The 15,247-nt window shown below is 40.0% G+C and overlaps 1 protein-coding gene across 1 annotated transcript in view; it reads left to right on the top strand.

Moving 5' to 3' along the window:
- The window catches only part of LOC146003883 (thrombospondin type-1 domain-containing protein 7B-like), a 559,677-nt gene that overhangs the window by 164,575 nt on the left and 379,855 nt on the right, over positions 1–15,247 (top strand). The window contains exon 4 of the mRNA XM_083142348.1: positions 11,022–11,673. Coding sequence (XP_082998474.1) covers positions 11,022–11,673 — 652 coding nt within the window. The remainder of the gene's footprint in view (positions 1–11,021; positions 11,674–15,247) is intronic.

The raw sequence follows: 15,247 nt of genomic DNA, 5'->3' as shown, positions 1-15,247 counted from the left end.
GTCAATGGTCTAAGTTCAAGTTAAATAAAAGAGGATAGAACTGTTAGGAAGTTCAGGTGTCCAAATGATGAGAAGTTGTCTGAGAAAAATTCTGACGCTTCAAGAGAACGAGGTAAAACTGTACGAGGGGAAAAAAGCGAGGGGAGAAAAAAGATTTTTAGAGTTGAAGTGGAGAAACTAAAGAGAGAAACCTGGAGAAAGACAATGGACCAATTCCAAATCCAATCTCGAGTTCTTCCCAGCCTGGAAACGAGGGAGACGAATCCTTACGCCTTTGTTGGCCGCTGAGGAGGACGAACAATGGCGACAGAATGATCAGATAACAACCCCCGCGCTTCGTGGGGCCATTGTTGTCTCAACCTCTGCAGAGAGGGAGAGATGAAGAGAACGTAAAAGTGGGGGATGGCGGAAGTGGAGGATCGGCGTCATGCCGCGGTGCCAAATGGTAATGAGAGAAAGATTGTGGTGACCCTGGTGAAATTGCTGCACCGGTTCTGCAAAACGTACCGTGAAGGACTTGGAAGTTGGAACGCGAGCTTCTGTTCGCCACCTGCTGCATGTGATGCTTGTCCACACTTTAGTGACCTCTTTTTCGCCTTTGATTGAACTATTTTATTAGTGCATTACTTTTCCTTCTCCGTCGTACGTAAATGGGATCATAGGTGTCGCCAGAAAATATTGTACCGGATCAGGTGATTATTGAATGGGGAATTCCACTTGAAAGTGTCCCTGAATTTCAATTTCTAGTATTAAATGCAATGCTAGAGCGAGCAATCTAAAATTATTATTTGCATAAAAATTCAAGTATTATACATAATTAAGTTTGAAGGTATTGTACATATTGTTTGTTTATTTTAACTATTTAATTTACTTTAGCTTTTCATTGTGTTCCACCTGTCACACCTTAACTGTTACATTATTTCCCCCTCAACTCTACTAGAATATTCAAAGCTCTCTTTGTATTAATAATTTATTTTACGTCATTTGAAAATTCACAGAAATTAAAATAACTTAAGTGAAGAGGCAGTTTTGTTTTGTCTGTCTCACCCGTGACACAAAATGCTCGCTTATAGCTATAAATCTTGGAACGTATTTTGAGGGTAGTAATGTTTAATCAACAGTGTCAATTTTCATATTTCATTGCACAGAAATTGTAAGAAAAATGTTGCTTAATTTCCAGTAGAATAGTTACTTTAATATCAAACATGTAGTCCGCGTGGCAATGGAATGCCTCTAAACTTTAATAATATGATTTATAACAATAATCATTATAAAATAATATTTACTGTAAACAAAATAAAAATTAACTCCTTATTTTTCTTATTATTATTATTGCTAATATTATTACTATTAAAACAGAGACAGACTTCTAATACGTCCACCAAATGTCTCCTTATCCAGCACAAGTACTCTCATTAGCTTTTACATTTGATACAGATAGTATACTAAGATGCATACTTATTCTATTTTGTTATTAATTTTTACATACCTCTAGGACTCACACAGTGTGCGCATGCGTTCATGGTTGCGACTAATGCAGACAGACTATAGAATTTCTTATGCCATTTACGAAAGGTGGTGGACCGTACTTGAAGCGAACAATCTTTAGTTGCTTAACGATCTCCAATTGCTGCACAATCTTCAGTTGCTTTACGATCTCCTATTGCTGCACTGTCTTCAGTTGATTTATGATCTCCTATTGCCTCACGGTCTTCAGTTGCTTTACGATCTCCTATTGCTGCACTGTCTTCAGTTGATTTACGATCTCCTATTGCCGCACGGTCTTCAGTTGATTTACCATCTCCTATTGCCTCACGGTCTTCAGTTGCTTTACGATCTCCTATTGCTGCACTGTCTTCAGTTGATTTACGATCTCCTATTGCCGCACGGTCTTCAGTTGATTTACCATCTCCTATTGCCTCACGGTCTTCAGTTGCTTTACGATCTCCTATTGCTGCACTGTCTTCAGTTGATTTACGATCTCCTATTGCCGCACGGTCTTCAGTTGATTTACCATCTCCTATTGCCTCACGGTCTTCAGTTGCTTTACGATCTCCTATTGCTGCACTGTCTTCAGTTGATTTACGATCTCCTATTGCCGCACGGTCTTCAGTTGATTTACCATCTCCTATTGCCTCACGGTCTTCAGTTGCTTTACGATCTCCTATTGCTGCACTGTCTTCAGTTGATTTACGATCTCCTATTGCCGCACGGTCTTCAGTTGATTTACCATCTCCTATTGCTGCACTGTCTTCAGTTGATTTACGATCTCCTATTGCCGCACGGTCTTTAGTTGATTTACCATCTGATATTGCCTCACGGTCTTCAGTTGCTTTACGATCTCTTATTGCTGCACTGTCTTCAGTTGATTTACGATCTCCTATTGCCGCACGGTCTTGAGTTGACTTACCATCTCCTATTGCCTCACGGTCATCAGTTGCTTTACGATCTCCTATTGCTGCACTGTCTTCAGTTGATTTACGATCTCCTATTGCTGCACTGTCTTCAGTTGATTTACGATATTCTATTGCCGCACGGTCTTCAGTTGATTTACCATCTCCTATTGCTCCACGGTCTTCAGTTGCTTTACGATCTCCTATTGTTGCTCTGTCTTCAGTTGATTTACGATCTCCTCCTTTACAGTTCCTGGAAGTCTGGACTGTATGGAGAATCTTTCTATTTGCACTTCCACTGCAGCGCTATATGTGAATCGAAACCCTACGAAATCACATAGAAGTTAAGAAGTTTCTATACTTATATTTCCAGACAATACAAGAACTACAATCAAAATCTGGCCGACTCGACTTCCATGCTTTCAAACAAGTAAACGAGTATAATAAACAAGTCTGCAGTGCCGTGTACTGGCGTACTGCACGCTGCTTTCGAACTACACTAGATGACGTCACTTCCGACAAGACCATAATTTAAACCTTTTTTTTTACCATTCGGACACTATGTTGCCAACTTCCTCACAGAAGCTGGCGATAGGTTTTGTGTATGGAATTGACGACTGAAAACTCTTTAGAACAAGGGTACTTTTATTTTCTTTCTTATTAGCACCATAACCTCAATATAGAACTTTACGCATTTCATTTCCAATATCCTTCCATCCAATTCCACGAAGTTCTTAAGAGAGAGAAGTACAGAAGAATATAATTCTTCCTGATGTATTCAGATTCATCTTAACTGCGGTAACTTGTCTCCGTCTCTGCTAATGCATACGGGAAGTAATAATGTCTGTCTTGAATAATTACATCACAGGAGATTTTTATGAATAGTCACAAGGGTGTCTGAGATTTCGCCAGCTAATTTAGGCGACTTGCAAATGAGCTTTGTTCTTCGACGGAGGGAGGGGGCTGCCAGGGAAGTGGATAACGGTGGTCGAGGGTGGAGGGGGGAAGACATTGAACACGCCTGTCTTCCGCTAATCCCATTTGGAACTCGAGGCAAAAGAGTATTCAAGTCGAAGCACAGTTTCTCCGCTTCAACCAAACGATGTCATATTTGACTTTTAAATCAAGTGGGGGAAAAAAAATGACTGGGAAGAGAAGATAACAAAAGACAAACGCGAAGTGGAGGGAGAGTAAGAGCTAATTTCTCGCTTCCCCTTCTTTAAGGATTTTTCCGTATCTTTGCGAGCATCCTTACCGATCTGTGAGAGATCTCTTCCGTTGTGATGACCCTTCTGCCTGCATAAATTGATGGACCCCCCACGTCCCCCAAGCAGTTACCAACGTCGAGTACATCATTTCTGCCACGTTAGTTTCTTCTTAACTTTGGTGGGACGTTTCTTTACATCTTCCCTTCGCGAGATGTAGATTAAGCGAAGGGGATGCTGAGTAATCATATTTCCTGCTTTATTAAATGGAGCGGAAGCTGCTCAAATTAAGATTCTGATGGGCGAGCAGGTGCCTTAGACGGAAAGACAAACAAACCAACATCGTAACGAGCTATGGCATTCTCGATGGAGAGCCGTGTTTTAATTTTATAATATACTATAGTACCGTGTTGTGGTTTAATAATATGATTGTCTGTTGAAATGTTATTTGAAGTAAGGCGAACCATTTCCGAATGGTGCTAATTCCGAACAGTCCTATTTCTGAATAGTCCTAATTGCGAAAAGTAATATTTCCGAATAGTGCTAATTGCGAACAGTCCTAATTACGAACAGTCCTATTTTTAAACAGTGCTAATTGCGAACAGTCCTACTTTCGAACAGTCCTATTTTCGAACAGTCCTAATTTCGAACAGTCCTAATTACGAACAGTCCTAATTGCGAACAGTCCTAATTGCTAACAGTCCTATTTTCCGAACCGTCCTAATTTGCAAACAGTCCTAATTGCGAACAGTCCTATTTCCGAACACTCCTAATTGCGAACAGTCCTGTTTCCGAACTGTCCAATTTGCGAACACTTCCTACTTACGCACGAATAACACTACATTACAACGCCCATTGACTTTGAAGGGGATCATTACAACCCAGAAGTGTCCTTAACTGGACACTGTGTTCCGGGAACCTGTGGAGCAAGCAAACGAAAACAAGTTTTCTGCGCAAGTTGGAGTCGAGAAGTTCGACTAATGAACATGAGTTGGAGAAAGCGTGTACATGAACGTAAAAATGCTGCTGCAGCTACCAGTCGTTTGTAGCAGCGCGCACTGGTTCACTCCGCCCACTCGCTTTCTCCCCTTCTCTAGCGCTATGTGCGGAATTGCTCCACAGATTCCCAGACTACGACCTGGATAAAAAGAAGGGGTGTGAAGTGTAACGTTAATTCGGAGGTTTTGATAATTTAATTACACACACATTATTAATTAGACGGAAGGAAATCAATTTCTCTCCTTAAGGGTACACTTAAAGTCGCAACGAACCCAGGGCAGGACAAAATGGCGGATCGCCGGTTAAGCAAAGCAGCCTTAAATGACGTGTTTATTCGCCAGCGGTCTGGAATTAAAAGCTAGTGGGGGAAAAAAACTGCATCACGGTCCGGGAGCATCACTCCGCATTGGAACCAGCTCATTTATTTTCCCAGCGTTCGCCGAGATTTAACAGTCCGTAACGACGGTCAGTTGCATGTCAGGAATACAGAACCGGCCGCGGCTAATTAACGGAACATGTTTCGAGGCTTTTCGGTGCCGCATGGCTGAAAGGAATTTTAAGTTACTGTCAGGAAAGATTTCCAGGGGGCACAACATGTCAACAGAGCGCAAAACTGAGCTCGTTATATCGCAGCGTTTCATGGATTTTCTCCACGAGCCGGGGACTCATTTGGGGATTACTGAAATTTATGATTTGCTTGTTGGATGGATGCTGCCGGAAAATCGGAAACATTATTCACACTCAGGGGCCTAAAATTGGGTTTTTAAGCATGCTTAAGCTGAATTTAGGGTACTAGTCGTGAAAAGTTGACACATGTCTATATCTCATGAACTAATGTAGCTAGAGTGATAGCATTTAGTGGACGTGCTGTTCGAAATATTAACCTGCCCTCAACCCCTATAATACTTTTATATGAAGACCTGTGAGTACAATGCATAACTTAGATTAATACAGTATGTGATCAGTTACTTGAGTATCCTGGTCGTATAACAATGGTTGGTTTAAGAATGCATTTAATTTATTTATAGTAGAATAGAAAGTACAGTTAACTCATGGTGAGATAGTACCCCCCCGCCCCAAATCCGAAAACTAGTAATGAGATGCTACAATAATTATAATTTCTCTGTACATACACAGGGTGGTCACCCACCGGGAATTTCTTGAATTCCTGGAATTCTACGTGAATTTTTCTGTGTAAAAGTGAAAAATTGCAACTTTTATTAATCCAAGTCCCATTGAATTTATACATATTTATAAATACTCTGAGTCAGGTTTTTCAGTATAGGTTTTATTTTTATCGAGGAAGGAAACGAAAGCTGCGGGGAAAATAAATCAGAATTCTCTCAATCCGCTTACTTTGTTAGTGTTTTTTACAGAACAGCCTATCTCACAGACGAAAGATTATTGCAAGATAAAATATCCTAAAATTGAATAGACAAATTTGAGTTTGAAGTTCTTGTACAATTAACAAATTTTCGTATATTATTACTATATCCCGTCACTTGTATTTGACGATGTATTTCGGGTCTGGATATGTGGAATTGCAAATGTAAACTCCGTGACCTTAAATTAAATATTTTAAATATATGTACCTTAAATTGAACTGGTTTATAGTTTTGGATGCATTGGAATCACACAGACCATTTTTTGTTAATATAACGGGTGTTTCACTCGGGGCGGAACCCTGTATTTCGGTTATAACTCGGACATTAATAAATATATTGCAACGAAATTTGGAGTGGACTTACCTCCGTTCATGCGAAGTCGGGTGACATCATCATAAGAAGTGCTGGAAATGGCCACCATTGGTGTCCAGGCAGCAAAACATCGCGCGTCCGTGAACCAACTGGACGGTGAGGAATTTTCCATTGGTTATTTCCAGCAGGATGGAGCAACACCGCACACCTCGCACGCAAGCATGGCCGAAATCCGGTCTTTTTTCGGCGACCGCGTAATTTCCAGGGGACTTTGGACACCGCGCTCGCCCGATCTCACGCCGCCTGCACTGCAAGGTGTTTTGTGTTGCCTAACTCAGCCACAATAAGTGGATATTAATATCAAGTTTTCAATGGCAACGTCTACCACCGCAATAGTATTAGATCCCACTTTTATTGCTGCTAACTGTACACCAAAATGTATTATTGGTACAATCAACCGCAAATTAATCAGTAAGTGATCTACGGCGTAGTGGTTTACAGAAATCCTGCATGCCCTAGAGCAGGTTTGGTAAGGCATCTGAATTGTCTCGAGTTGGACTAAGAAATTAGCGATCTTTAGTCAAGGCCATTCTGTACAACGAATGCTAAAAGATGAAGCAATTAAGAATCTCGCGACAACCGAACATCGGGACACAAGTAAACAGCTGAATGATTGGCTCCTCTCAAGGCGGAGAAATGATGAAGGGGAAGGTGACGTTTGCATCCTTTGCCTCAATCTAGCGACCGCATTTATTTCAACAACAAGTAACTCTCCATTTCTGGGGTTGTTCCGATGAACATAAAAAGGACAGAATGTCTCAACTATTACTATGACTATGAAAGTCAATTTACAGAATAACTCAACTGTTAATTTCCAAATCCTCTTCCACACCTTCGATTGGACGACGGTGGGGCGTCCCAACTTCCACATGAATTTCAGCTTAATTTCTCACTCGGCTAAGAGATATAAAGGATAGATATTCGTATCCCTTAGTCTTGTCAACAGTCACGAGCTACATGACAGACTGCCTGTTGATTGTGGAGGTTTCCAGTAAAGTGTCCAGATACCTTGGTTGCGTGGGAGACCAGCAGTCCTAAGTCATGAAGAGAACAAAACATTCTCATTAGCAATTACTAATAATTATAAACCAGTTCTTGGCAGAGTGTGTTGAACGGTGTGTCCAAATCTCTCCACTGTATGTTTCGGGTGCGAGTTATGTCTTAATAACACTCCAGCCAAAATTATAGATCCACTTACTGGAGCCTCAACATGAGCCCTAGGTAATCATAAATGAACTAAAAACATAGGTATTTTGTGAGTCTACCTTCATCAATTTAATATAATTGTATATTAGGCAGTTCATTTGTGTAGACAGACAATGTGTATCAGAAAGTTTCCAATCAACCGTGAAGTCATTCAAGTGTCTAAGAATGGCTGGGTGTGCTTCGGATTGATACGTTATTTTCCGTTGGATAAAACGTGATCCTCGTGTGTAATTTGCTATTGTTTTACTACCTGTGCTAACAACTGAGATAATGATAGACTGTCATGTTGTCGGATGTGACTATTGACTGTTTCACTTACATCGGACAGCAGAGAGGGCACATGACGCTTGTACATTATCGGACACTATAATAAAATAAATTCCCATTGGTATATTGGTGGTAAGCACAACATATTCGTTGCATTTAGGTCATCAGTCACTTTGATGTCTTAGCGCATTAAAAGTAATTCATAGTGATTATTTCAGTAACTACTTTAGGGACATTCTAAAATTACTGCAACGCGGTTTCTTCTTTTTTTAAAAAAAAACAACTTGAAATAACTTTCTGAACTATAATTCATGTTTGTCATCCAGAAATGTCTATTTTCGTAGCATTTATGAAAGTTATTTATTTTTCGTTCACACATTTTGTAGTTGTAGTAATAATCCTATTTGTGTGTTGATATAGAAGAAAATATTGTTCGATGTAATTAAAAAGATGTAGAAAAGAGGCCAAAATACTATTACAATTGCGTCAAGCAATATTGGCTTACACGTAATTGTGTTTACATTGGAAGAAAAGGGGTGGCAGCACCTTCTCTTTCAAATCATATGCCTTTCAAACGAGAAAATAGGACCATATAGTTTTTTTAAGCTGTAAAGAGAAAATGTCTTTATTTTTACTGACTTTTGTGTTATTTAAAAATGAAACAATAATACCGAAATTTTTATTAATAATATAGGATAATTATGTGTCACAGTGTACGGTGGGAATAGTTTACTTTTGATGTTAACTACATCGGTCAATTCCATTTTGTGTTATTTGAATCTAATACCACAATATGTGCTAGCAAAAGAGCTCTGATTTCAAAAGCAATTTGACCATTATTGATGTATTACTGTGTAGGTAACATGTAACAAATATTGCGTGTTTTTTTTTTTTTTTGTTGCAAATGTTCTATATTTAAATAACAATTCACCTGTGACGTTCTTCTTGGAGACAAGATTACTACCTCACGGTATCTTCTCCAATCACCTTGAGCGGTAGAGTTGTGAGACACACTTAAAATTACAGCTTCACTTGACCTCCTCAGAATGTGATATGGTCTTATTGACCAATAGTAAGATTTTATGTAACTGCGGCATTTAACATATAAACTGTAGCTCCTATTTCGTTTAATTAATATTCTTCAACGTTAATTTAATAACTACGAATGTGATAATAACATATAACAACAGTAAACAATTGAAACGTAATAGCCAGACAATAGGCAAGACCTAACGAATTACACTTATTGTTGTTGTACTACTTGTCTCTGTTTCGAACTAATGAAACTGTGAAATTCAAATTATACCTGGATGAGGTTGTTTCTGGTGAATGCTCGAATCGCTTTCCTCCAAGAAACATTCAAGCCTGAAGCTCGTTGGTGCTGTTAATTGGACCTGTACCAAATGGTTCTAGCGCTATCTCCAATGAAGTTTCGTCGCATTGAGAGCAGAGTTCTGTAAAAAAAGACTTTAATCTTGCTCCTCTACTGCATGGATGGAGCGAAAACCTGTAACCTTTCTCCTTTCCTGATCAATGAAAGCTTCCGTTACAAATGAATCTATCCTGTTTCTTATGCGACCCGCAAGGCTTCACGGCTGTTTTGGTTGCATAAGCAGCAGGATGAACTTTGTTTCAATCCATTATTCGAGATCGTTGCCTGAGACATAGAGAAACCATTTATAAGATTCCGGAGAACCTTTGAATACTGATGTTATCTATATCAACCGTCTATTGTTAGGTGGAAATTAATCTCAGCGTTATTCCTTATAAATTAGTAAATAATTGAAGTTATACAAGTTCGTTAACACTGCTAACCTAAGATTGTGTGTCCTTATCTGTATTTTCCCTTGCAGAACACCTAGTTTCGCCAAAGTTTGTTGCAAATCTCACATTATGATCAGATAGGCTAATCTACACTTTAAAAAAGAGGGTAACCTCTGATGACGTCAAACATCCACCCGCTTAGGGGCATGTGCTTTGTCACCTCGCGCCTTTAATTTAATCACCATGACTTTAGTTACGGGAATTTGTCGGTTCTCCGTTTTGTATGTGCCTATTTATTGGCTTAAGTAAGATGGTATAATGTTATACAATTTGACATTTAAAACTTCGTTGTTCTTATTTACAACATTGGAATGTGTGAGTTATATGTAGTTCGTTTATTGGATGACTTCTGGTAATTATATGTGGGAGATAGTGGTGTAGGAGGCAAGAATTACCGGTACATGTGAGACGTTCGCTGTTTAAATTTCTAGGATGTTATTTATATTATTGGGCGCTTTTTAATGTAGAAGTAATGTAATGCAAATGCAATAATAACATATAAACGATAAAGTTAAACATTTGAGGACTGAAAGTGGTAAACGTTGTAAGTGCCAAAAGCGAAAGTGTTTGGAAATCTCATCGTTCCGCACATCAGCCTGTACAAACGTTCACACTAGTGCCTTACACGCCCTTTGAACTACTAAGAGGGCTACCAGCCACATTTCACGTTTACCACACTATAAAGAATCGCACATTTCACAGTTTAACGTGGGAAACGGTGGTAGAATTATTTTGGCACTTACAGCGTTTTCCAGTTTTAGTCTTCATTTATAGAAGTGAATACCGATATATGGTAATGCATTAATCTGGACTTTAAGTAAAAAATAGGTAAGACTATAATGTGGTGATTATGCTAATAATGTTATATACATTGTATATAAAGTATGTTGTATGTTATTAATAATATATGTTATTAAAAATATATTAACTTATTATATAGCATTGAAGTTAAACTGCTACATGTCTTTCTTGCTAGTTATAGAGTGGATTAAGTTGTGCATGTAATGCTATAGACTGTAATAGGTCTGCATTAAGTTTGCATTCGTGAAGCCTGGACTTTAAACCTGAAACCTTCCCCCTTGACATGAATTTAGCAATATCACTTAAATGCAACACCAAAGAAGTTCTGAATGGTAAACATTTCAACTCAAAATTCTAAATTTACGTCCTTACGGTAGTCACAAATTTGGGAACTTTCTCAGTTTAAATCGTCAATGTATACATTTTGAATTAATAATAATGATGCAATAATGTTCTCTTTTGTAAAATAAATTCCTTACCAGATGTGGTATTGAGTTTTCACTACAGTATTTTGCTTTTATAAATCATTCGAGAGATGATAAATATATGTCTTCGTTTTCTCTTTACAGATAAACTTCAGTGGCAGGTGAGCGCGTGGGGGGCATGCCTCCCCGTGTACCCCTCCAGCACGTCGAGCGTGTCCGAGAGGGGCCTTGGCCGAGATTCTGAGCAGCTGGGCGTCATGCAGAGAAACGTCAGCTGCGTGCTGGTCGCTCACGACGACATGAAGGTGCACAGGGAGATAGACGAGGACAACTGCTTCACAATAGCTAGGAAACCAGACCCCGTCAAGTTCTGCCACATTCCTGTACCGCAGGACTGCGTCGTTGGGGAGTTCTCCGCGTGGACGGCCTGCAGGGGGTGCGACGTGGCGAACCAAACGCGTGTCCGCAGCGTCATCGTGGCGCCACAGAACGGCGGGAAAGCGTGCCCGCAGCTCACGGAAACTCGCCCTTGCAATCCGAAGGTCGAATGTTTGACCCGCGCTCAACCCGCTGGAGGATCGGACCTCGACAAGGAGTACAAGCTGAAAGTTGGGGAGTGGAGGAGGTGCGAGGCCCCTACGAGCATGATATCTGCAGATGCTTTGTACCTCTCCGGAGGCTCCAGCCAGAGCCAGGTGGAGAACCTTGACGACAACTACACCTTCCAGCCTCAAGTTGGGTACCAGACGCGGGAAGTGTCGTGTAGGGATTCCAAAGGTGCCATTGTGGATCTCAAGTAAGTCCTTGTGTTATTATTTTCATAACTTCTACTGAATAATCTTCAACATTTGCAGACGCTTCTAACCTATGTATCTCCGATGGCGCAGTGGTAGCGTTGTTGCCTTGTAATCAAGGGGTCCCGGGTTCGATACAAGGTGGTGGCACATATAGGATTGGATCCCACTTTAAACTGTAGGTCCAGTCCCGATTTCCCTTACTGTGCATAAAGTGGACTCAAAACCTCAAGTCAATCAATCAATCTAGCCCTATGTACTGGGCTTCTAGTGAAAGGGGTCTTGGTTCCAATCATCAAAAGATTGAGTCGCTTGATTCGAGCATGTTGGAATAATCTTTACTAATTTTAGGTGGGCACTATGATTACAGACTATGATTGCTTGAGATATCATTTGGATATAGAGTTTCAAATGTAAGGGTCTGTTCGAACATTAAATTCTTACATGATCTACGTTCAAACCGGCGTGAGCCAGCTTGTTTTCTATCGTCTAATAATATAAGTATATTTTACTACGAAAGAACCAAGTATTTATATTAAATCCAACGTAGTATGTATATATAGCCCCAATCCCACCACTCACTCACTGACATAAATGTTCACCATGAAGGAAACCTCAGAGGCAAAGAAGTTTCCATTACAACCCTCCCCCCAACGAAATTGTCTAGAAACACCTAGATAATTGAAAAATCACTCACCACTTTTTAAGGGTGAAAATATCATTTTTGACGTCCATAGCTACGTCAGTTTCCAGGGGGCAAAACTCCGACGTTTTTCTCACGTACTTTATCCTCGAAATCAACAATAACGCAGATAATTCAATTCCTAGTTAGAAAACGTGCATCAAACAAGAAAGGCATCTACATAATAAGATTCAGTCCAGAGGTTATATGAACAGTTTTATACTACTTCGCACTGAATACGAAAATAGCTTCATCGTGGCTGTTTAAAGATGTAACTATACTGTTGACCATGGAAACGGACGTTGCTAGGGAACTTAAAGAAATAACACGTGCACACATAACCTAATGTTCTAAACTTTTCAAAATAAGCGAACGTACTCACGTGTTTCTCTTCCTCGAATAACACATGCTGATATTCAGTGGCGACGTGGAGGGGCAATTCCCCCCTCCCACACACACACACTTTTGCCACCGCACTATGCTAAACCTAATCTACAATGAGAAGTAAACTGTCTTTGCCCCCCCCCCCCCTAGATTTGGAACTCAATCGCCGCTACTACATTGACATTTTCAAGGACATTAAGAACACGGAGGAACCCAAGACGTGTCGAATGTGCTCTAATATTACTATATTATATTATGAATAATAATAACTGTAGTGGCAGGAAGGACCATTGAATTTATGAATAAAGAATGAAGTATTATTGTAATGATGTTATATTTGTTGGTTGGTATTGCGGACATCGTTGCTGTTTCCATGTATCGCGCATACATTTCAAATACATTTCCATCTTCGGAAAGCAAAGCAGGTGTACATAAGAAAAAGAGAAGAACAAGAAGAAAAGTTTCCAACTCAATAAGCACTTCCCGCCTTAAGAAGAGAACTCCATCCCTCAAGATCTCTCCGAAGAATACATAGTCACCGCACACGCGCTAAAGGCCTTACGTGACGGGTAGATTGAAACCTCAAAAGCGCCTCGGATAGCGCAAAGGAATCTAGGACTAAGGAAGGGGGAGGAAAGTTAAAGAAAGAAAGGCGTAAGCAGCAGAGCAGCAGCAGTCACGTACGTCTTACGTGATCGCCCTGCCGATTCGGGTTTGCTGGAAGTGTCATGCCATGATTTATAAACAACCGCTAACGCAACGAAGTTTATTGTGCTGAATAAATAGGCGCTGGTTCATTTGGAGGACTGAAGATGTCGCTGCAAGTCGTGAAATCTTGTTATCGCCGCTTTAGCAATGCAAAATTGATGCTCAAGTGATTGAGGATTCCCCATTAAAGTAAAAGAGACTGTGTCATTTTATAGTATGTGTGCTTGCACATATTCTAAAATTCTTTGCATAGCTGTTCTTTTAGTGTGCAATCTATTACGAATGTTCGTTGCACGTTTGAGCTGAAAGGATTTAGCGTTGTGACCGCAGCAACTGGGTGTGTCCCGCACCCGACCTTGTGATTCGCAGGGGCTGCTCGTTAGGCTGTGCAGATCGTATGCGCAGTTGTTCGTGGATGCATTACGTCATCGTGGAGTTGTTCGGCACGGAAATAGCAGGTTCCTTATGCAAATATCTTCTGAAATATAGTAGTTGGGGACAAATCACAACTTTTATTGTTATCACATTATCACAAAGTTGATTCAAATGCGTAAAATGGTTTTCAAGAAATCGTGTTACGAAGGAACCCCTGTTTTGTCCTCTCCACGCTTCTAATGTAAGGGAGTTTTAACTTAAGCGCGTTGGATTTCTTTTTGCTGTATGTTTTGAAATAAGATTATTTTGTTCTTGTCAGCTAAAATCATGCCTAAATGCTATGGAAAGCTGTGGAAACTATTTATTATCAGAAATCTAAAATATCACAGCTTTCCAGTCGGTAATTGCGTAAGTAAATGAAGAGACAAGATTCATATAAAGAATGCGGGATTGCCCATTTTTGTGAAAAAGGCATTGTACGAGATCTAACAACGTAGGCATTACTAGAATTCTGTGAAAATAATGCTATCAGCTGTTTTGAAAAACTGATGTTTGCGAAGTGTTAGCAGCTGGACGTGCCGAGTCGTGAACTGATTGCTCACATAGCGAGGCTGCACAAAGACTTTTATCTTCTCGTGGAAGAGATCATCACACCTATTGAATCGACCTTTTGGAGTAATATACAGCATCATACCAACTAAATGGGCTGCAACATGTCCATATCGGTTCGTACATCAACTGCCTAGGTCTTGATTTTATCTTCTGGTATCTCGCCCTGGATTATCCGTATCTTGTGTAATTGTTCTCCAAGTCATGGATTCCTGAAGGACAGCTTGTGTTCGTTCCAGCACAATGCTCCATGCGTACAGTGAACATCTATACCACTTCACCACTAGTGACTTCTTCAGCCTTAGGATCTGACACTAATACATCCAAACGAAGTTGTAAGACGTCGAGGCCAGATACAAAAGCACTCCAGTAACGTACCATTCCACACCCATTTGTTCTCTACTGCCACAGCAGCAGAGAGAGACCATAACAGCTCCTTGCTCTCAATGTCAACTCTCAACTGCACAACAGAACTTGTCAGGGGGAAATGTTCACCGGCATTCCACTCCAGGAAGTGAGGTGGTAAGCGACACGTTATGTTCGAATTGAAAAACTTAACTTTCCATACCTAGATGAAATTATCACTGTTGCCACAAGATAATTCAGAATACTGTAGTATTCATGAAACACATGACAATAAGTACAGCTCCAAATTTTTAAGCAGATGTTTACACACCCAATACGCTGTAGTTAGAGTACATATTTCCGCTATGAACCAATACGCATTATTTGTTCTTAATACTGAAATGCTTGGAAAACGTTTTTTGTGAATCATCTGCTTAGAATGTGATTTCAATAATGGTAATGGTTTAAAAACA

The sequence above is a fragment of the Lepisma saccharinum genome, chromosome 21 (genome assembly GCF_977018435.1).
Source record: "Lepisma saccharinum chromosome 21, izLepSacc3.1, whole genome shotgun sequence".
NCBI lineage: Eukaryota > Metazoa > Arthropoda > Insecta > Zygentoma > Lepismatidae > Lepisma > Lepisma saccharinum.
This window is presented reverse-complemented; position numbering and strand designations above follow the sequence as displayed.